This window comes from Cervus canadensis, chromosome 31 (genome assembly GCF_019320065.1).
Source record: "Cervus canadensis isolate Bull #8, Minnesota chromosome 31, ASM1932006v1, whole genome shotgun sequence".
Classification (NCBI taxonomy): Eukaryota; Metazoa; Chordata; class Mammalia; order Artiodactyla; family Cervidae; genus Cervus; species Cervus canadensis.
The window spans coordinates 28,939,432-28,956,235 of record NC_057416.1 but is presented as its reverse complement, the minus strand read 5'-3'; the positions used below and the strand labels follow the sequence as shown (position 1 = coordinate 28,956,235).

Below are 16,804 nucleotides of genomic sequence, written 5' to 3'. Positions count from 1 at the left end.
ACAGTTGATTTACAATGTTCTATTAGTTTCAGGTGCCCAGCAAAGTGAATCAGTTATACATATACATACATCCACTCTTTTTTAGATTCTACTCCCACATAGGTCATTGCAGAGTATTGAATAGAGTTCCCTGTGCTATATAGGAGGATCTGACTAGTTATCTATTTTGTATACCGGAGTATGCATATATCAATCCCAATCTCCCAAGTTATTCTCCCCCTTCCACTCTGTCTTTCTTGATGTAAAATCTACCATGAAGAATGTAACACCGAATTAATTGCTGGGATTCTAAAGAGGTCTCAACAAACCAACCCCAGGACACGGTTCCAGGTGGTTCTAAATGCCCCCACCTCTGGGTACGGCAGGAGAGGGTCACTGTAGCCATGCAGCTTAGAATAAGGAGGGGACAGAGGTTGTGCATGGTGAAGAGTCCAGGAATCCAAGGAAAAGCCAAAAACTCCAGACAACCCAAGGAATGCAGACAAGCTGAACTAAGTTGATCTTAAGTCCTTGAATCTCTTCTTGAGAACCCAGGAAGAAAGGTTCTTGCTGCAACGGAATGAGGAAGTAAAGAAAAGGAGAAGCTTTTATAGAAAGAGGGGTGAAGACTACATTTAGGAAATGGGATAAACTAAGACCTCGACCTTGTCATTTTTTCATTACTGTATCTTTGTATACTCCATCTAATAGTCAAAAAGTTTGCCTGATGCATCTTATTGGGGAGTGTGAATTTCTTCCAAACCTTTATCCAAGGACTATCAGCCTTTCTTTTTTGGGGGAAGGGCAGCCACTTTGCATGAAGTGCAGAGGGGAAAAGGACACCTTCTTCACTAGCATCAGGTAAACCATTACAAGCAGGCGAGCAGCCTTTAGAGTCAGCATGCTCTCTGCAGCCAGCGGCATCTGCCAAGTCTGTGCTCTGCCCTGGTATAGGCGGCATGGGAGAAAAAAAGCCTATTGAATCCCACCTAAGTGCCCAGCATCACTATAAGCCTTTCATCTGTTCCCTCTTTACGTTTCCGCAGTGCCCTGACACTGCTGAGGCTGCTGAAGCCTCACTCTGCAGACCAAAGAACGGACTTAAGAGTCATTTGTCTGCAATCACACAGTCTGGAAATGGAAGATCCAGGATTTGACCCAAACCAGGACTCTGCACATTCCCCTCATCCAAATTCAACTCAGTCCTCGTATTTCAGGTACTTACCTTAATTATGGAAATAAGACTGATACATGGTATATTTAAAGAAAATCTGGGTGCATAACTAGGCTTTTTCCTTTATGTTCAAAAGGAATTCAGGGGACAGAACAATAACAGTCCAAAGGAGCCAAGGACTCTTGGTGGAGGAGGTGGAATTTGATTATACCCTGGGTGCTGGTAGGATTTAAAGAACAAGAATGGAGGTGGACTAGTCAGCCTGGGGAAACACTGCCTTCCACTCAACTGATGACATGCTATTTATAGTGTGTGATGAGAGCACTTAAGGGTCACATCAACCAGCATGTACACAATCTGAGTAAGACTTTCTGAGTTTGGGGGAGGTACCATGCATAGAAAAACATCTTGAGGACAGTTGATAATTCACATCTCTGCGCAGGGCGCAGAAGCACACCTTCTACCTTATCAGAGATCTAAGTCCTGAAAGCCACCTTCTACATCGAACAGAAAAGAAGCCTTAGAGGGATTTTTATTGTTATTGTGTCCCTGCTTTTCTTTAATTTGCACTTAAATAAAAGAAGTGGGAATGAACGCATCAGGGCAAGGAGAAGGCAGAGCTAGCAGGTGAAGAGGAGGAGAAAAGAAAGTAAGGTTACAAAAGAGTTTGTGAGGACAGAAAGCATACTGGAGTGTGCCATTCATACTGGGGATTTGAAAGTTAGGCTGAATAAACAAAAATAAAGAACTAGGCTGCGGAGAAGAGGCCTTATATTTCCTGGGTTTGATTTGAGACGAATGGTGGATGATCTACTTTGAGCTGTGCAAGGGAAGAGAGAGAACACCAAATCAGCGTGTCCAGGTGTGAGGTGGGTAACTGACATGCCCGAGTTCCCCCTGTCATGGAATGAGGAGACTCAGAGACAGACATTTGGCAATCAGCTCTCACTGAAGAAGCATTCAGTAAGTCAAAAATCTGTTCAGACTAATAAGGAATTGATATACCCAGGTCTCCCGCATTGCAGGCGGATTCTTTACCAGCTGAGCCACAAGGGAAGCCCAAGAATACTGGAGTGGGTATCCAGATATCCCAGTATCCAGTGGGTATCCAGAAGCCTATCCCTTCTCCAGCAGATCTTTCTGACCCAGGAATCAAACTGGGGTCTCCTGCATTGCAGGTGGATTCTTTACCAATTGAGCTACCAGGGAAGCCCATTTATATATATGTATGTGTATACACACACACATACAAACACACAAACACATATATAGAGAGGGAAATACACACATACAGAATAAGAGTTTAATAAAAGGAATATTTGGGGGCAAAGCTCTGTATCTGTTGGTTTGCTTATGAAGGACGTGCTCACAGGTAAGTCGTTTGCACCTCTAGGAATGAGCTATCCCTGGGTAAGACAGTCCCTTGAAAGTCAGCAAGACCCCGAGATGTCAGAGAATCAAATACTAAACCTTGAAAAACATAGTTATTACACATGGACAGCCATACGTTTGTTTTGGAAAGCACAGACAGTCGGCCACAGACCCCCACAGTGAAGGTCATAATTGATCTCACCCCATTCATGTCAGGAAGTCTTGCAACCTCTCATTCAGACTAACCACAGCTGAAAGGGGAAGGCTGAAGTCATGATTTCAGCATTACAATGCCTTGGTTTCAAGTCCTTCAAAGAGGCTCCCCGTGGGTTTGGAGAAGTGGAATGAGTATCAACCATTTCCAAACACAGTATGCTTCGGAAGGTAGCATCAGGGGTGTCAGGATTCTTTAAAAAGCTATGTAACTTTGCAATCTAAACACAACCCCCTCGCCCCCAAAATTAGTATAGCATCTCTCTGGCTTAGGCCTTTTTTATCCTAACATGAGGTCTTTAGCCTTGTGAAAGCATCCCCTCTAGGAAAACTAAAAATAAAACTACCATATGACTCAGCAATCCTACCCGCACAGGTGGGGATATACCCTGAGGAAATTAATTCAAAAGGACACATGTACCCTCAGCGTTCACTGCAGGACTGTTTATAACAGTTATGACATGCAAACAACCTAAATGTCCGATGATGGATGAATGGATAAAGATGTGGGACATGTATACAATGGAATATTACTCAGCCAGTAAAGGAATGAAAGAGAGTTATTTGTACAGACATGGATGGACCCAGAGTCTGTCCTATAGAGTGAAGTAAGTCAGAAAGAGAAAAACAAATACTGTATACTAATGCATATATATATGTAACCTAGAAAAAATGGTACCAAGGAACCTAATTCCAAAGCAGGACTAGAGACACAGATATAGAGAATGGACACGTGGACAAGCGGGTAACGGGAGGGGGGTCTGAATTGAGAGAGTAGCATTTTCATATTTACACTATCACATGTACAATAGATAGGGAAGCTGCTATATAACACAGGAAGCTCAACTGGGTTCTCTACGAGGACCTTCGAGGGGCGGGAGGGGGCGGAGTGGGAGGGAGGTCCGAGAGAGAGGGGATACATGTCTACTTACGGCTGACTCACTTATCAAACAGCAGAAACTAACAGCATTGGAAAACAGTCATATTCAAATTAAAAAAGAAGGCCACACATGAATCAGCTAACCTCCCCTCTCCCAAAAAGTATAGTGTGCCCTCCATACCAGGCCTTTTTCTTCTAACATGAACTATTTAGCCTCGTCAACCATACCCTCCAGGAAAACCCTCAGGAAATTGCAGTTTGTCTCTATTATACTTTCCTCCACCATAACAAAAAACATTTCATAAAAATAAAAAATTAAATAGTATATACTCTCGTAAATCTTCACTATTGTTCTTTGAGTGCTATATTACATGTGTGCGTATGTGTGTGTGTGTGTGCCTGTGTGTGTGCATGTGTTATATGCATTAATAAAGTGCTTCCCAGGTGGTGCTGGCTTCCCCAGTGGCTCAGATGGTAAAGAATCTGCCTGCAACGAGGGAGACCTGGGTTTGATTCTTGGGTTGGGGAGATCGCCTGGAGGAGACAGCGGCAACCCATTCCAGTATTCTTGCCTGGAGAATCCCCATGGACAGAGGAGTCTGACAGTCCGTGGGGGTGCAGAGAGTCGGACAGGACTGAGTGGCTAAGCATAGCACTCACACAGGTGGCGCAAAGGTAAAGGATCCACCTGCCGATGCAGGAGGCGGAAGAGATGAGGGTTTGACCCCCGGGTCCAGAAGATCCCCTGCAGTATTCTTGTCTGGAAAATCCCATGGACGGAGGAGCCTAGCGGACTACAGTCCATGGGGTCACAAAGTCAGACACGACTGAGCACAATGTGAATGTGCATTAATAAATGTATATGCATACATATATAAATGTGTGCATTTACATATATATGTGAGAAAGCACATCTGAGAAACCTTCATTTAAAGCAGCTCTATTTCGGGACACCTTTACTCACCCCCCCAGTCCCTGCACTGAAGTTCATCCAGTACTGTTGCAGAGATCATCATCTACTTCTCCATCTCAAGCAATGGCAGCTAACTTGTTCAGAGGAAGTGCTACAGGGGAACAAAAATCCCAGGCAAATAGAAGCTGGCATGTCATAAATAAGACGAGCATGGTACCTGATAACTTGTGCAAGTCTAATAGGCACGGAAAAGTCCAACCCTTTAAATTATTGTGCAAATTATAACCATCAGCCTTTGTTATGGAGGAGAGTCTTACGGAAGATAAAAATATGACTATGGAACTGAAATGCTAATAAGCTTTCGACGCTGTGGATGGTTTAGCTGTAGACACGAATGTTGGCAGCGGATGAGTAATTGCTCCGCATGTACTAAACATAACAGAGCTGCACAGAACTTCATCATTTGTCACCTTTATTTGTTTAAATGAGAAAAATGCTGACAGCAGTTATTGCTATAATCCCCTTATTTATCAGATAGGAAACACTAGTTACTCTTAGCAGGTCTAATCCTGTTGGGAGAATAAAAGTTAGGGAATTTTCAAACTAATTGAAGTATATGCTTCACTGTTCAGAGAAGAGAAATACAGAAGAAGGGAGGAAACAGAGAGAAAAAGGCTGAAAATTATTGGATTGACCAAAAAGCCCATTTGAGTTTTTCCCTAAGATGATACCGAGTATTTATTTCTGATCCACTTTTAACAAAAGGGCTCTAGCTTTAGTCCTACCTTGTTCTTTAGAAATGGGTTCTAGAGTAGTACTTAACATTCAGCACCATGCCGGCTGCAGCCAGTACCTAACAGCTGTCCCCTGTCTTTCATCTTCTGATTATTATCAGACTTCCACGAAGCCCATCAATACCATCCTGCCATGGTTTTTGCTGCAAACCAGTTCTCAGATGTACCTGGGGATGGGGGCATGGGGAGGGTTTCCCATGGTTCTCTGAGGCTAAACACGTCACCACAACTGGATGTTCAATCTTTGGAAGTTCTCTGTAGTAGGATACTCAGATAACAAAATAACTGGATTCAAGGGAAAAAAAGGAGCGTCCCTCTTCCTCCTGTAATATTTTCAAACCACACAAAAGTAGTTAAGAGGCTAGCGACTAGAGTTTGGTGAACTGTTTTCTACCCTAATTTCCGTGCCCATTTCCCTGGACTGTCTTAGCCCAGGGTCATGCCTATTCCATGCCTGGTTTTCTACACTGTACAGCTTCATGATTGGGAATTAACCCAGAGAAGGATTCTATTGAGTTAGCTTCCACAGATAAAGGTCCAAAGAACTATTCTAATACTTCATGGGTAGCATGGGACCTTGCTCAATTTGGGGCGAGAGAAAAAAAAAAACATCAAACTCCCCACAAGAAGCAACCACCTCTTATTCAAGAACCTCCTTTAACAGACCAGCATCTCCTTAGATCCCTCAGTCCCTCTGATGCGTGTACTTTGCTCTGACACAGCCCCATCTCATTCTACTGTCTACTAAGAAGATAGAAAACATCCCATTCCGCTTGAAGAAGTGAATCCACCATGTATACGAGGGGCCGTTTTCCATTTGTCCCTTACTAGTCCAGGTAGTAGAAGAGTGAGAAGCTGGCTTGAAACTCAACATTAGAAAAACTAAGATTATGGAATGTAGTACCTAGTACCACCACTTCATGGCAAATAGAAGGGAAGGAAGTGGAAGCAGCGACAGATTTTATTTTGTTGGGCTCCAAAATCATGGTGGACAGTGACTGCAGCCATAAAGTTAAAAGATGCTTGCTCCTTTGAAGGAAAGCTATGACAAACCCAGACAGCAAAGATTAATTAAAATTTAAAAACAGAGATATCATTCTGCCAACAAAGGTAGCGAAAGCTACGGTTTTTCCAGTCATCATGTTACAGATGTGAGAGCTGGACCATAAAGAAAGCTGAGCGCCAAAGAACGCTTTTGAATTGTGGTGCTGGAGAAGACTCTCGAGAGCCCCAAGGAGATCAGACTAGTCAATTCTCAAGGAAATCAACCCTGAATATTCATTGGAAGGATTGATGCTGAAACTCCAATACTTCGGCCACCTGATTCGAAGAGCCGACTCTTTGGAAAACACCCTGATGCCTGGAAAGACTGAGGGCAGGAGGAGAACGGGGCGATGGAGAATGAGATGGTTAGATGGCATCACCAACGCAACGGACATGAATCTGGGCACACTGCAGAACACAGTGAAGGAGAGGAAAGACGAACATGCTGTGATCCATGGGGTTGCAAAGAACTGGACGTGATGGGTGACTGAACAACAACAAGCCAAGGTTTGCAGCCTACAAAGTAGACTCAAACAGTAAGTTTCTCCAAATTTTGAAGAACATATTATCCTTCTTGACTAATCATTATATCATTTGTATGTCCCTTTACTTTCATTAATGTCATCATATCCATCATCTTAAAACTATGCTATTACTATTCCTATTATTTTGCTGAAGGTCCCATATCATAAGAAACAGATCCAAGACACAGTTGACAACATACATTATTTTTAAAACATTGTATTGAGGCCTCAGATGTGCTTGCCACTTTGCCAGGTGCTGAAGATACTGTGACAAAGCAAATGATGAAGATTCTTGTCCTCAAGGAGCTTGCAGGATAGAGGGGGAGACACTTCAACCTGCTCCAACATTGGAGTGTGACAAATTCTGCAACAGAAGCATAGGTTGCCAAAGATCTCACAAGATGGGCTTCTAATCTCTCTGTAGCATCAACAAAAGCTTCTAGGGTGGGCACCATCCTACCTACAACTTGAAGGCTCTGTCCTCACCCAGTATTTAGCTCAGGGTCTAGGGCAAGGCTCTGGTAAAGACACATGAATTGGATCCATATTTGAAGTTTTAAAACTCTGAGATGCAAGGAAGCCTTTTGATGGAACTGTGCTTCTATTTCTTAAGGGAGCTTACATGTCTTCAGGCCAACATGCTACTGAAAATAGCAAATTAAATGGAGATAATTGAAAGGTAGATCCATATTTCATTTTACTGGCAGATGCTTAATTAGGGCTAAATGTCTTTTGCCACTTTATCCTAGCAACAAGATTAAAATGTATTTTGATAAAAAATACCCATCCTCCTTTGAAAGTGCACTATGCCTAATGAATACTCTTTAGTTTCCCCTGGATAATAACCACTCCACATATCCCTCAGAAGTATGGCAAGTTCAGTCTTAAGTACAGAAACTAAGAATACACCCAAGCTCTCCAGTTTCATCCTCACCGGAGATAAGAATTAATCATCACAGAGGTGTCTGGCAGAGGAAAGCAAATTAACTTGATAGCGTGGTCTGGTAACAGACAGAAGGGAAACTTAAGAGGCTGGAGTAGGGAAGGCAGAGTTATTTAGAGGACAGGATCCCTGAGTGAATTACTGGGACCTCACACTCACAGCTTGTGGGTAACCCACTCATGATTTCCAACCCTGCTGCCCCAGTCAATGGCTTTTCATTCCTGCAGACGCCACAACAACTTCCTGGTAGTAAATCATCCTGAGATCACCCCACCAATTCTATCTCCCTCGGTGATACCAGGGGCTCTGGGAATCACCAAGACAAAGTATAAATCAATGGAGTGAATCCTAGGCACATGAGATGTCATTCCACGACAGACAACTCTTTACCTATTAATGATACAGATGCTGGGAAAGATTGAGGATAGGAGAAGGGGGCGGCAGAGGATGAGATAGTTGGATGGCATCACTGACTCAAAGGACATGAGTTTGAGCAAGCTCTGGGAGATGGTTAAGGACAGGGAAGCCTCACATGCTGCAATTCATGGGGTCGCAAAGAGTCAGACATGACTTAGTGAATGAACAACATACTAGCGCTTTTTGGAACTGTAAAAGTTCATCATTTTCTATTTGTTTTTAGAAGCGTAGAAACCATTACTGCTGTCTGTTTATACACTGGTGATACTGTGAAACACAATAAAATATTTTATAACTGAAAAGACAAAATAACACAACAAATTTAGCAGTTTTATATTTATCATTTTGAAGGCTAACCTCGATTGGGAATTTGCTATATACCAGACCCTGAGCTAAATATGTCACACATATTAGGTTCTACCACCCCCACTATAGTTCCCAGAGTAGATACGATTATAACTGCCATTTTATACAAGGGAAAGCTGAGGTCAAAGGACACTAAGTAACATATCTACCTGAAGAAAGTCTGTAAATAGATAAACAGATCTCAAACATGGTAGGTGTCCTATTGCACTAATATCGACATTCTTAACCACTGGACTATCCTCAGTTTTTAAAATATCTTTATAATTCCCACTTCACATAAAGAAACACACTTCTAAATGCTGTATGAACAGAAAAGACTACAAAAGTCCAAAGACACTGCTTAAGAATTTAGGGTTTAGAACAAATATCAGGCAGATATCATGAATTGACATTAAATTATACAAGATGGTTAGCTGCCTTCTGTGTTTGCTATGAATGAAATGATATTAAACAGTTTTTTGGGTTTTTTTTTTTTTTTTGTAGGACAGGTTTAAATCAGACACACAAGACAAGCTCTGCATGTTCTGTCACAAATTTGGGGAAGGAATTTGTAATATTTTCCTGAACACCTTTTTAGAATAGCTCGGTCCTCTCTGAGAAGCAGAGTAATGAACAAGATAAAACCTGGGTGGGGTGGAAGACTGTTTCTATAAATGTGAGTTTTAAACCAACAAACTGGCAATGGAACACTTGAGAGATGGATTTTTCTGTGTTCCGTGGTCTCAAATATATGCTTCCCAAATGTACCCTGGTGATTTGTGAACACTGAAGGTAACTTCAAATTAATGGTTTTCTGGAAGATACTATATCCAAATCCCCATCACCAGCATAGCAAAGTTCTTAGATATAAATTTTAAAGATTTAACACATTTTTATTTCTGTTCTTCTCCCTTTTCTCAACACAATCCATTAACCTCTTCTCCCCAGAGAGTGACTCCAGTTCTTTAATAAGGAAATCACACAGTGAAATCCCTGAAATGATATTCTTTAAGAAGAAAAATATTAGTTTACTGGAGTTGAGACTTTTCCCATGATGCATTGAAATACACATTATTTCACTCATTAGAGTTCGATATCTCCAAGGCAGAATAAGAACCAGGGAGGCTTGTTAAGGGAACTCCATTATTATTGAACAATAAAGAAGTAGCTAAGCTTATTGATAGCCCAAACTTCCCACAGGCTACATTATCCTGATTGCCAAGAATGAGTTTTCCTGGTTATTGTTGGTTTTCTGTGTATGTGTGTGTGTGCACACACGTACTTGCTTATTATATTAAAACTCTTAATTTCTGGGTTATTGGAACAATCCACCCTTTTCTCAGGGGCATGATGCCTGAATTGGGATTGCCTCTCAACTCCAGATGTTAACAGAAGAAAAATACAAGGAAGAAGACTTCCCATATTTCCAAATGAAATGAGGCAGAACAAATGAAAGAGGACCGCTCGGCTTGTGCAGAGAACTAAAAGTGTACATTACTAAGAGGTATAGCCATGTCTGTGCAAACACAGTAACTCATGTCAAATAAATTGTGCTTTCTGCAGGAAAGAACTCTTGCTCTGGGTTTTCCAAGCTAAATTGCATGAAAACACACAGTCCTTTTTCTTCTTATTTGAACTGTTAGATGACGGGGCCAAATTACCAGAAAAGACCAAAGGCAGTTTGCAGGCTTTAACAACGGAAAGGACTTATTGCTTCCAATTTGGAAATACAAAAGATCCTGTGTTGACTGTGTCGACTCCCAACACTCCCAGGTCCTATGCATTTCCCATTAGTTTGGTGAAGAAAGAAAACCTGTAAGTAAAGAAGATACCAAAGTTCTCTGGGATTTAAAAATGGAGACTGTGTTGGCCAAAGATACTGAAGCAGATACTTCTCAACTTCTTAACAGCACGGATAATTCTCTACCCCTGGTCAAATGTGGTCCCACTGTTCTGGGTCTCCTGGTGTCATTCACTCCCCCTGGACTTCGCAGGAACTATTTTTCAGACCCCATCAAAAGCCATTAAGGCTGTAAGGTAGCCAATTCCTGTTCTCCAGCTCCACAATGAAGAAACCCAGGGGAGGTAATGCATCTATTTTTCAATACCTGAGGCCATTTTGTTTCCAACCTTAATTGCACTTATGCATTAGTTTGGGGTCTAATATCTTCACTCATCTTGCGCCAGTGTCCACTTTTCCACTATGAATACAGAACTTAGGAAACATAATTGCAGTGTGCGGTAGACAGGGATTTTCATTAAGCACACAGAAGAAAAAACAGTTTTAGGGAGAGACATTTCTTTTCTATTGATTCAATCAAAATAACTTGGAAGAAAAGGTTGTGCTTATTAAATTCTTTTCAAAAGGTAGTTGTTAAAATTTAAGCTCTTTCTCAACAGCTTGTTTTTCAAAATCAGTGTATAATCTCTTCAGATTTTGTCATTTATGATTTTTTTTTTGTTCTTCCCAGTTCCTTTGAAATTTTTGACTTTTAATGGTCTTTTTTATTTTTATATGTTTTTTAAAGGAAGCAAAGGCGGAGACTTTTAAATGGAGGCAGAGAATGTAATCAACGCTGCTGTCTTCAAGACATGGAGTTGCCTAGCAATGAGAAAGGAATTAAAAGGAGGAAGCAATAACAAAACTGAATGTTGTGAAATTACAAGAGGGTAGAGTGTTAAATGGGCTTGCAATATTTATCAAGAGGTCTTTAAATGAGAATGGATATAGGATTTTCTAGCAGTAGTATAAAAAAGTAGCTGACCATTTTTCAATGTTCTTCCTATCTTTTATTTGCAGCAGTTTACCCAAAGGTTTTCTGCTGTTTTCAGTTCATTACTGGGCAAAATCTAGTACAGAAATGTCTGAGGAAAAAATACACAACCCTATGGAGCCACTAGTATCTGAGTTCCTCTCCAGTTAGGCTAGCTGAGTTTAAGAGACATATACCTTTCATATTTCACATTGTTCTATAGGCTTTTGTCCTGTGGATAATGCTGTTCCCTTTGCTGCTCTCTACCCAAATATCAAGAGTTTTCTTGAAAGTCTTCATGCAAAGGTAAATGAGATCGCTACTGTTTGTGACTCAAACTCTCTCAACACCAAATCTATTTACCTAGGTCTCCATGATCCCAATCTTTGTAACACAGAAGCAAAAACTTTCCCAAAACAAAGATTCAGTTTGTTCTCTTCATTGGTTTTGATTTTTGCCAAACCCTTCTTTAAGGAAGGAAACTATCGCTGGAATCCTGGAAATGTCTCTATACCATTAATTGTTACAAACTTCTATCAGTGCTATAAACACAACATGGAATAAGGGATTAGCCCTTGGCGAGATGATAAGGAACAGACAAACTCCAATGGAGTAGTGATAAGGATTATACTTGAGAAATTAAACATTAAACAGGTTGACGATAGAAAATGCTGAGACAGGTGATGAAACCCATCCTGATGTCAGTAAAGAAATTTTTCAGTATTTTGATTGGGAAGGAGACCATAGGAATCTGTATGGTCCTTTATAGTATCAAGGAAATATATCCATAGTGAAGCTATATGGATATATAGCTTAATAGCTATCAGCTATTAAGTCTGATTTGTGACACTGCTTCTCACATCGGCTATCTACTCCTATTTCTGTGGCCATTCCTCAAGAAGCAGATCTTACTTTCTGAGCTGAATTACTCAAGTCTCTTAACTTCTCCATTCCTGTTTCTCCTTACCATCCCGAAGACTTGCTCCATATTCATCTTCTGAAGTATAGTTTCAAAGCCATTGGATTCCCATATGTCAATATAATCAATCCCTACCATTAACAAAAAATATCCATAAAATTGAGTAAAGGACTTCTTGCTCTGATATTTGAGGTCTCTCCTGCCACTGATTGAGCTGTTTTCCAGCTATCAGCTGCTATCTCCTGTATCAATTTTATATTTCAACCAAACCAGGCTAAGTAGAACACACACTCAGCTTTCTCTCATTTGCTAATGTTGACCACTGAGACCTGTCTCTCTTCAATAGAGTGTATCATCAATTATACTTAATTGAATCCCATATTCAATGCTCCTTTCAAACACTGTTGCTTCCACACCTTTCCTGAGAGTCCCAGTTAGACATGATTTTTTTAAATCCTCCCTAGCACCATCTACCTCTCTTTAGACATTTATCATAACTTCATTTGCACTTATACTGGTCATAAACTTATTAGCAGGTATGAAGGTCTAGATCAGACCTCCTCCCTTTCCTGAAGTACTCTGAAAGACTTAGCCTAATGTACTAAACAGCACTGGTATATTAATTAATAAATTAAGCTGACACAACTTCCTAATTATTCATGACTTTATTTATTCAAAATCTGACATCTAGTAAGTTTAGAACTAATAAAAATCATAATATAGAGTAACATCAAATTGGATTTAGGATGAGGCTAAATTTTCTGTTAGTCTGAGGAGCCAAAGTTCAAAGGCATATACTGTTTCTATTATATGCTAAAATATAAAAGTAATACATGTTGAAAGTTTTGAGTCAAATGATCTCATTGAGATATCCAGCACAAGCCCACAGTTTACTTAATCTCTTTGAGGCTCTGTTTCCTTATTTATAAGAAGGCAATGACAGTATTATCTATCCCAGAGGGCTGTTGAAAAGACAGTAGGATAATGTGTATCAGAAGCTTAGATAAGGTCTGGTTATATAGTAAGTGCTCAACAAATATTAGCTAATATGATCACTATTCTCATCATCACCCCTTATCAGCCAAATTAGGCAGCTAATAAAGATGGTCCTGAAATTCTTTTATACAGGAGATCCTATTCAAATCTGGTCTTCTAATTTGAACTTCTTTATCATTACACAGTAATCAAAAGAACTCAGACGACTCAGAAACCATCAGCTGTGGAGAATGAAGCATACAAGAATAATATCCAGGAAGAAAGATTAGAGCAACTGAATTTAGGCTCCTTAAAAGGGTGCTTCTTGAAAGATTTATGTCATGAAAAAATATTCAGAATTCAGAAAATGAAAACAGGGACTGCCTGATTTTATTTCCAGGGAGAATATTAACTTTTATACAAAATTAGGTCTTAACGTGATATAGAGCAGGAAAATAAAAAATGCTCCTCTACCATATTGGAGTAGACTAGCAGGAGAGCTGTGGAGTCATTTCAAGACATGACTCCCTCTTACATTCCTGGGATGCTGTTAATATGACTTCACTCAAATAAGGTGTGTGACTGAACACAGGTTTCCCCAATCATATTGACCTAAAAATCTGAGAAGCTACCATAGATTCTTCCAATTACTTCCCATTCTTACCTGAACTCTCGTCCAGACTCTCCTCAGAGACATGCTCATTCTGATGGACCCACTCGCCATTGCATTTGAAGAATATCTGCATGGCTGGCCTTGCTTTGCACCTCAGTGCAATGGGGTTGCTCTTGATGATATAAGCATCATCTGGCTCCTCTATGAAATGAGGCAGTGTCCCAGGAGCTGATGGGATGGAATCAGGGAGGACTTCACCATTGTCGGTTCCTGCGAAATGGAAGGAGGTGTTAGAACACAGTCTACACTGGCAGCACCTGCATCAAGGCCAAAACCACAACCGGCTCTAAGAATCTGTACTGGAAAAATCTGAATCCTAACCAGCAGGCCTGTAAGGCCTGTGCAGATGAATTAGTGTCTAGAGATTGAATTAGCGTGACAGGGTACCTTTAGCCCAACACACATCCAGGGTTATTGGACAAGTGAAGGTAATGAATAGGAGAATTCCTCAAACTACAGCTTTTAATCTTTATATTTTTGTTGAGAGAACTGAGAGAGATATCTGTGGCTGAGATCCAGCCTGGTGAGTGGTTACCTCGAAGTATTCAGTGAGGGCCCCCAGATGCCTCAAAATGCTGAAATAATGAAGGGAATAGATCTGGTTCTCCCATACATGAGTATGAATAATGGTGATGTTGGTAGAGAATAGCCGGTCATAAGACATGTCCAAAGGATTGGCAACTGTCCACTTTCTTTACCTATGAACCTTGGAGACTGGTGTTCAACCTCGGATATAGTTTCTTTTCCGAACTTACCAAACCTTCTAAAGGGAATGTGCATTTCTTCTGCTTGTTTTAAACCATCACTCCCTGCCCCAACATTTCTGCCCAAAGATGACTTCATTTGGACAGTTAGGAACCAAAACAAATCCCTAACAAGCTATAGTTTAAGACCTATAGTAACATTTGCTCAAAGTGAAGAAATAAATATGTCTCCCCAAGTATAGGGAAGTGATGAGTGGAGAGAAATAATACGGAAAGGAAAAAGCAGGAGCCAAGTTTTGTTCTATTGCCATTTTACTCTATTTAGCAAGGACTTGAGCCCCAGGAAATGGGCACACAGTCAGGGGAAGAAACATGTAACTACTGAGCAATGTGGAGCATAACCAAGACCCTATTTTGTGCCTTCCCACGGCATTCCGGAGAAAGAACAAAGAAAGCAAATACCAAGTACTGGTACTGATCTTCAACACCAAGATCAACTATGCCCCAGAGAGGGCTTTTCCCATTCAAAGCAAACCAGTCTTTATGACTAGCTGGAAAAAGGGACCTCATGAAACCAGCAGAACAAAATCCAGGTCATTAGGAGAGAGTCCGGAGACCAGGAGGTGTCTGTGTCCTAACCTGGCTTTTTGGGTGTCGTCACTGTAATTCTGAAGAAACACAGACATTTGTATACACTGAAATCATTAAGCTAAACGACTAAGCACTGTCAAGGGTAAACAAAACTCACAATATTAGGTGGAATGTCCTTTTAAAGAGTCTGTAGGGGGAATCATCAATGACAAAAGGACATAGGAGGAATGACTGCCTATAATTTTGTGTCTGTGTAAAGAAAAAATAAAAGACATTGAGTTATGGGAAAGACTGTTCACCAACAGGAATACATAAGTACTACGCCACTGAAATAAACACAACAGCTTGATTCTCCAAACTATTTTTTCATTAAATGTATCAAATCAAGGTGGTGGGGGGCTCACATATTAAAGAGCTTGAGATTTATGTTTTCAAATACATTTGTAATAGAAAAGTTAACTCATGTCAATAGAAAAGTTAACTCACAAGACGAAAAAACCATCACTAAAGCCAATATTCCAAATAACGAGAGAGCAAATAGTTTAAGTCATAAAAGTTTGATAAACTCCTTCAAAAAATAAAATATGCATCTATCACATGGAAAAAGAAGGGTTTCAGGAGAGAATCTGAGAAGTTTTTTTTTTTTAATGTTTTAAATTATATTTACAATGGGCTTCACAAAATATGTCACATATTAATTCATTTTGTTACTGACTGCTCAAGGCAATTTCCATCTTCAATACATACCAAGTCTCCTCAGGCTTCTGTAAATCCATGCATTCGAGGAAATGACAAAGGTATTAAAAGATTTTATATGGGCATCAAACAGCTCACACTCCCATCAGGGGTTTGAGGTTTGTCCAAAATAATTCACTGTTATAGAAAAGGGTCACCCGATAAAGAAAAAATACAGAGCCCCAAAGCGGTAGCGCAAGTGAACACAGGTGGACATGACACGTTGTTGTTTAATTAGTACTAATAACAATGCATAAATGTGAGAGGAAACTACAGAAATGGAGTAAGTGGTCACAGAAAACAGTTTCTAAGTAAACAGACAATAGTAAACCAGCCTAAGTAAAATGACTGGAATATAAGATAAATCAAGCTTTAACCATCTGAGTCCCAAAACACAGGGATCTGAACGCAATTAGGATACCTTCCTGCTACTTTAATAAAGCCCCTTTTGATAAAATAGTTCAGTCTTCAGAGAGTAGAAGAGTGGAATGGGAAAGTCTGCTCTAAGTGTCCTGGCGGTTCCAAGGATGTCCATAAAGAATCAATCAATCTTAATTATAAAATAGAAATAGACTCACAGACAGAGGTAACAAAGTTATGTTTATTGAAGGGGATATGGCAGGGTATAAACTAGGAGTTTAGGAATAATGGATATACACTATTATATAAAAAACAGGTAAACAATAAGGACCTATAGAACAGCACAGGGAACTATTCAATACCTTTTAACAACTAACCTAGAATGGCAAAGAATCTCAGTACAGGGTAATAATATGTATGTGTACACACTCACACACACACACACGTATAACTGAATCACTTTGTCGTACACTTGAAACTAACACTAACTAAACTTC

The 16,804-nt window shown here is 40.2% G+C and overlaps 1 protein-coding gene across 4 annotated transcripts in view; it reads right to left on the bottom strand.

Moving 5' to 3' along the window:
* UNC5D (unc-5 netrin receptor D) overlaps positions 1-16,804 on the bottom strand; it is a 603,713-nt gene that overhangs the window by 250,591 nt on the left and 336,318 nt on the right. For all 4 annotated transcript variants that reach the window (XM_043454535.1, XM_043454537.1, XM_043454536.1 and 1 more), the window contains exon 2: positions 13,909-14,127. In XM_043454535.1, coding sequence (XP_043310470.1) covers positions 13,909-14,127 — 219 coding nt within the window. The remainder of the gene's footprint in view (positions 1-13,908; positions 14,128-16,804) is intronic.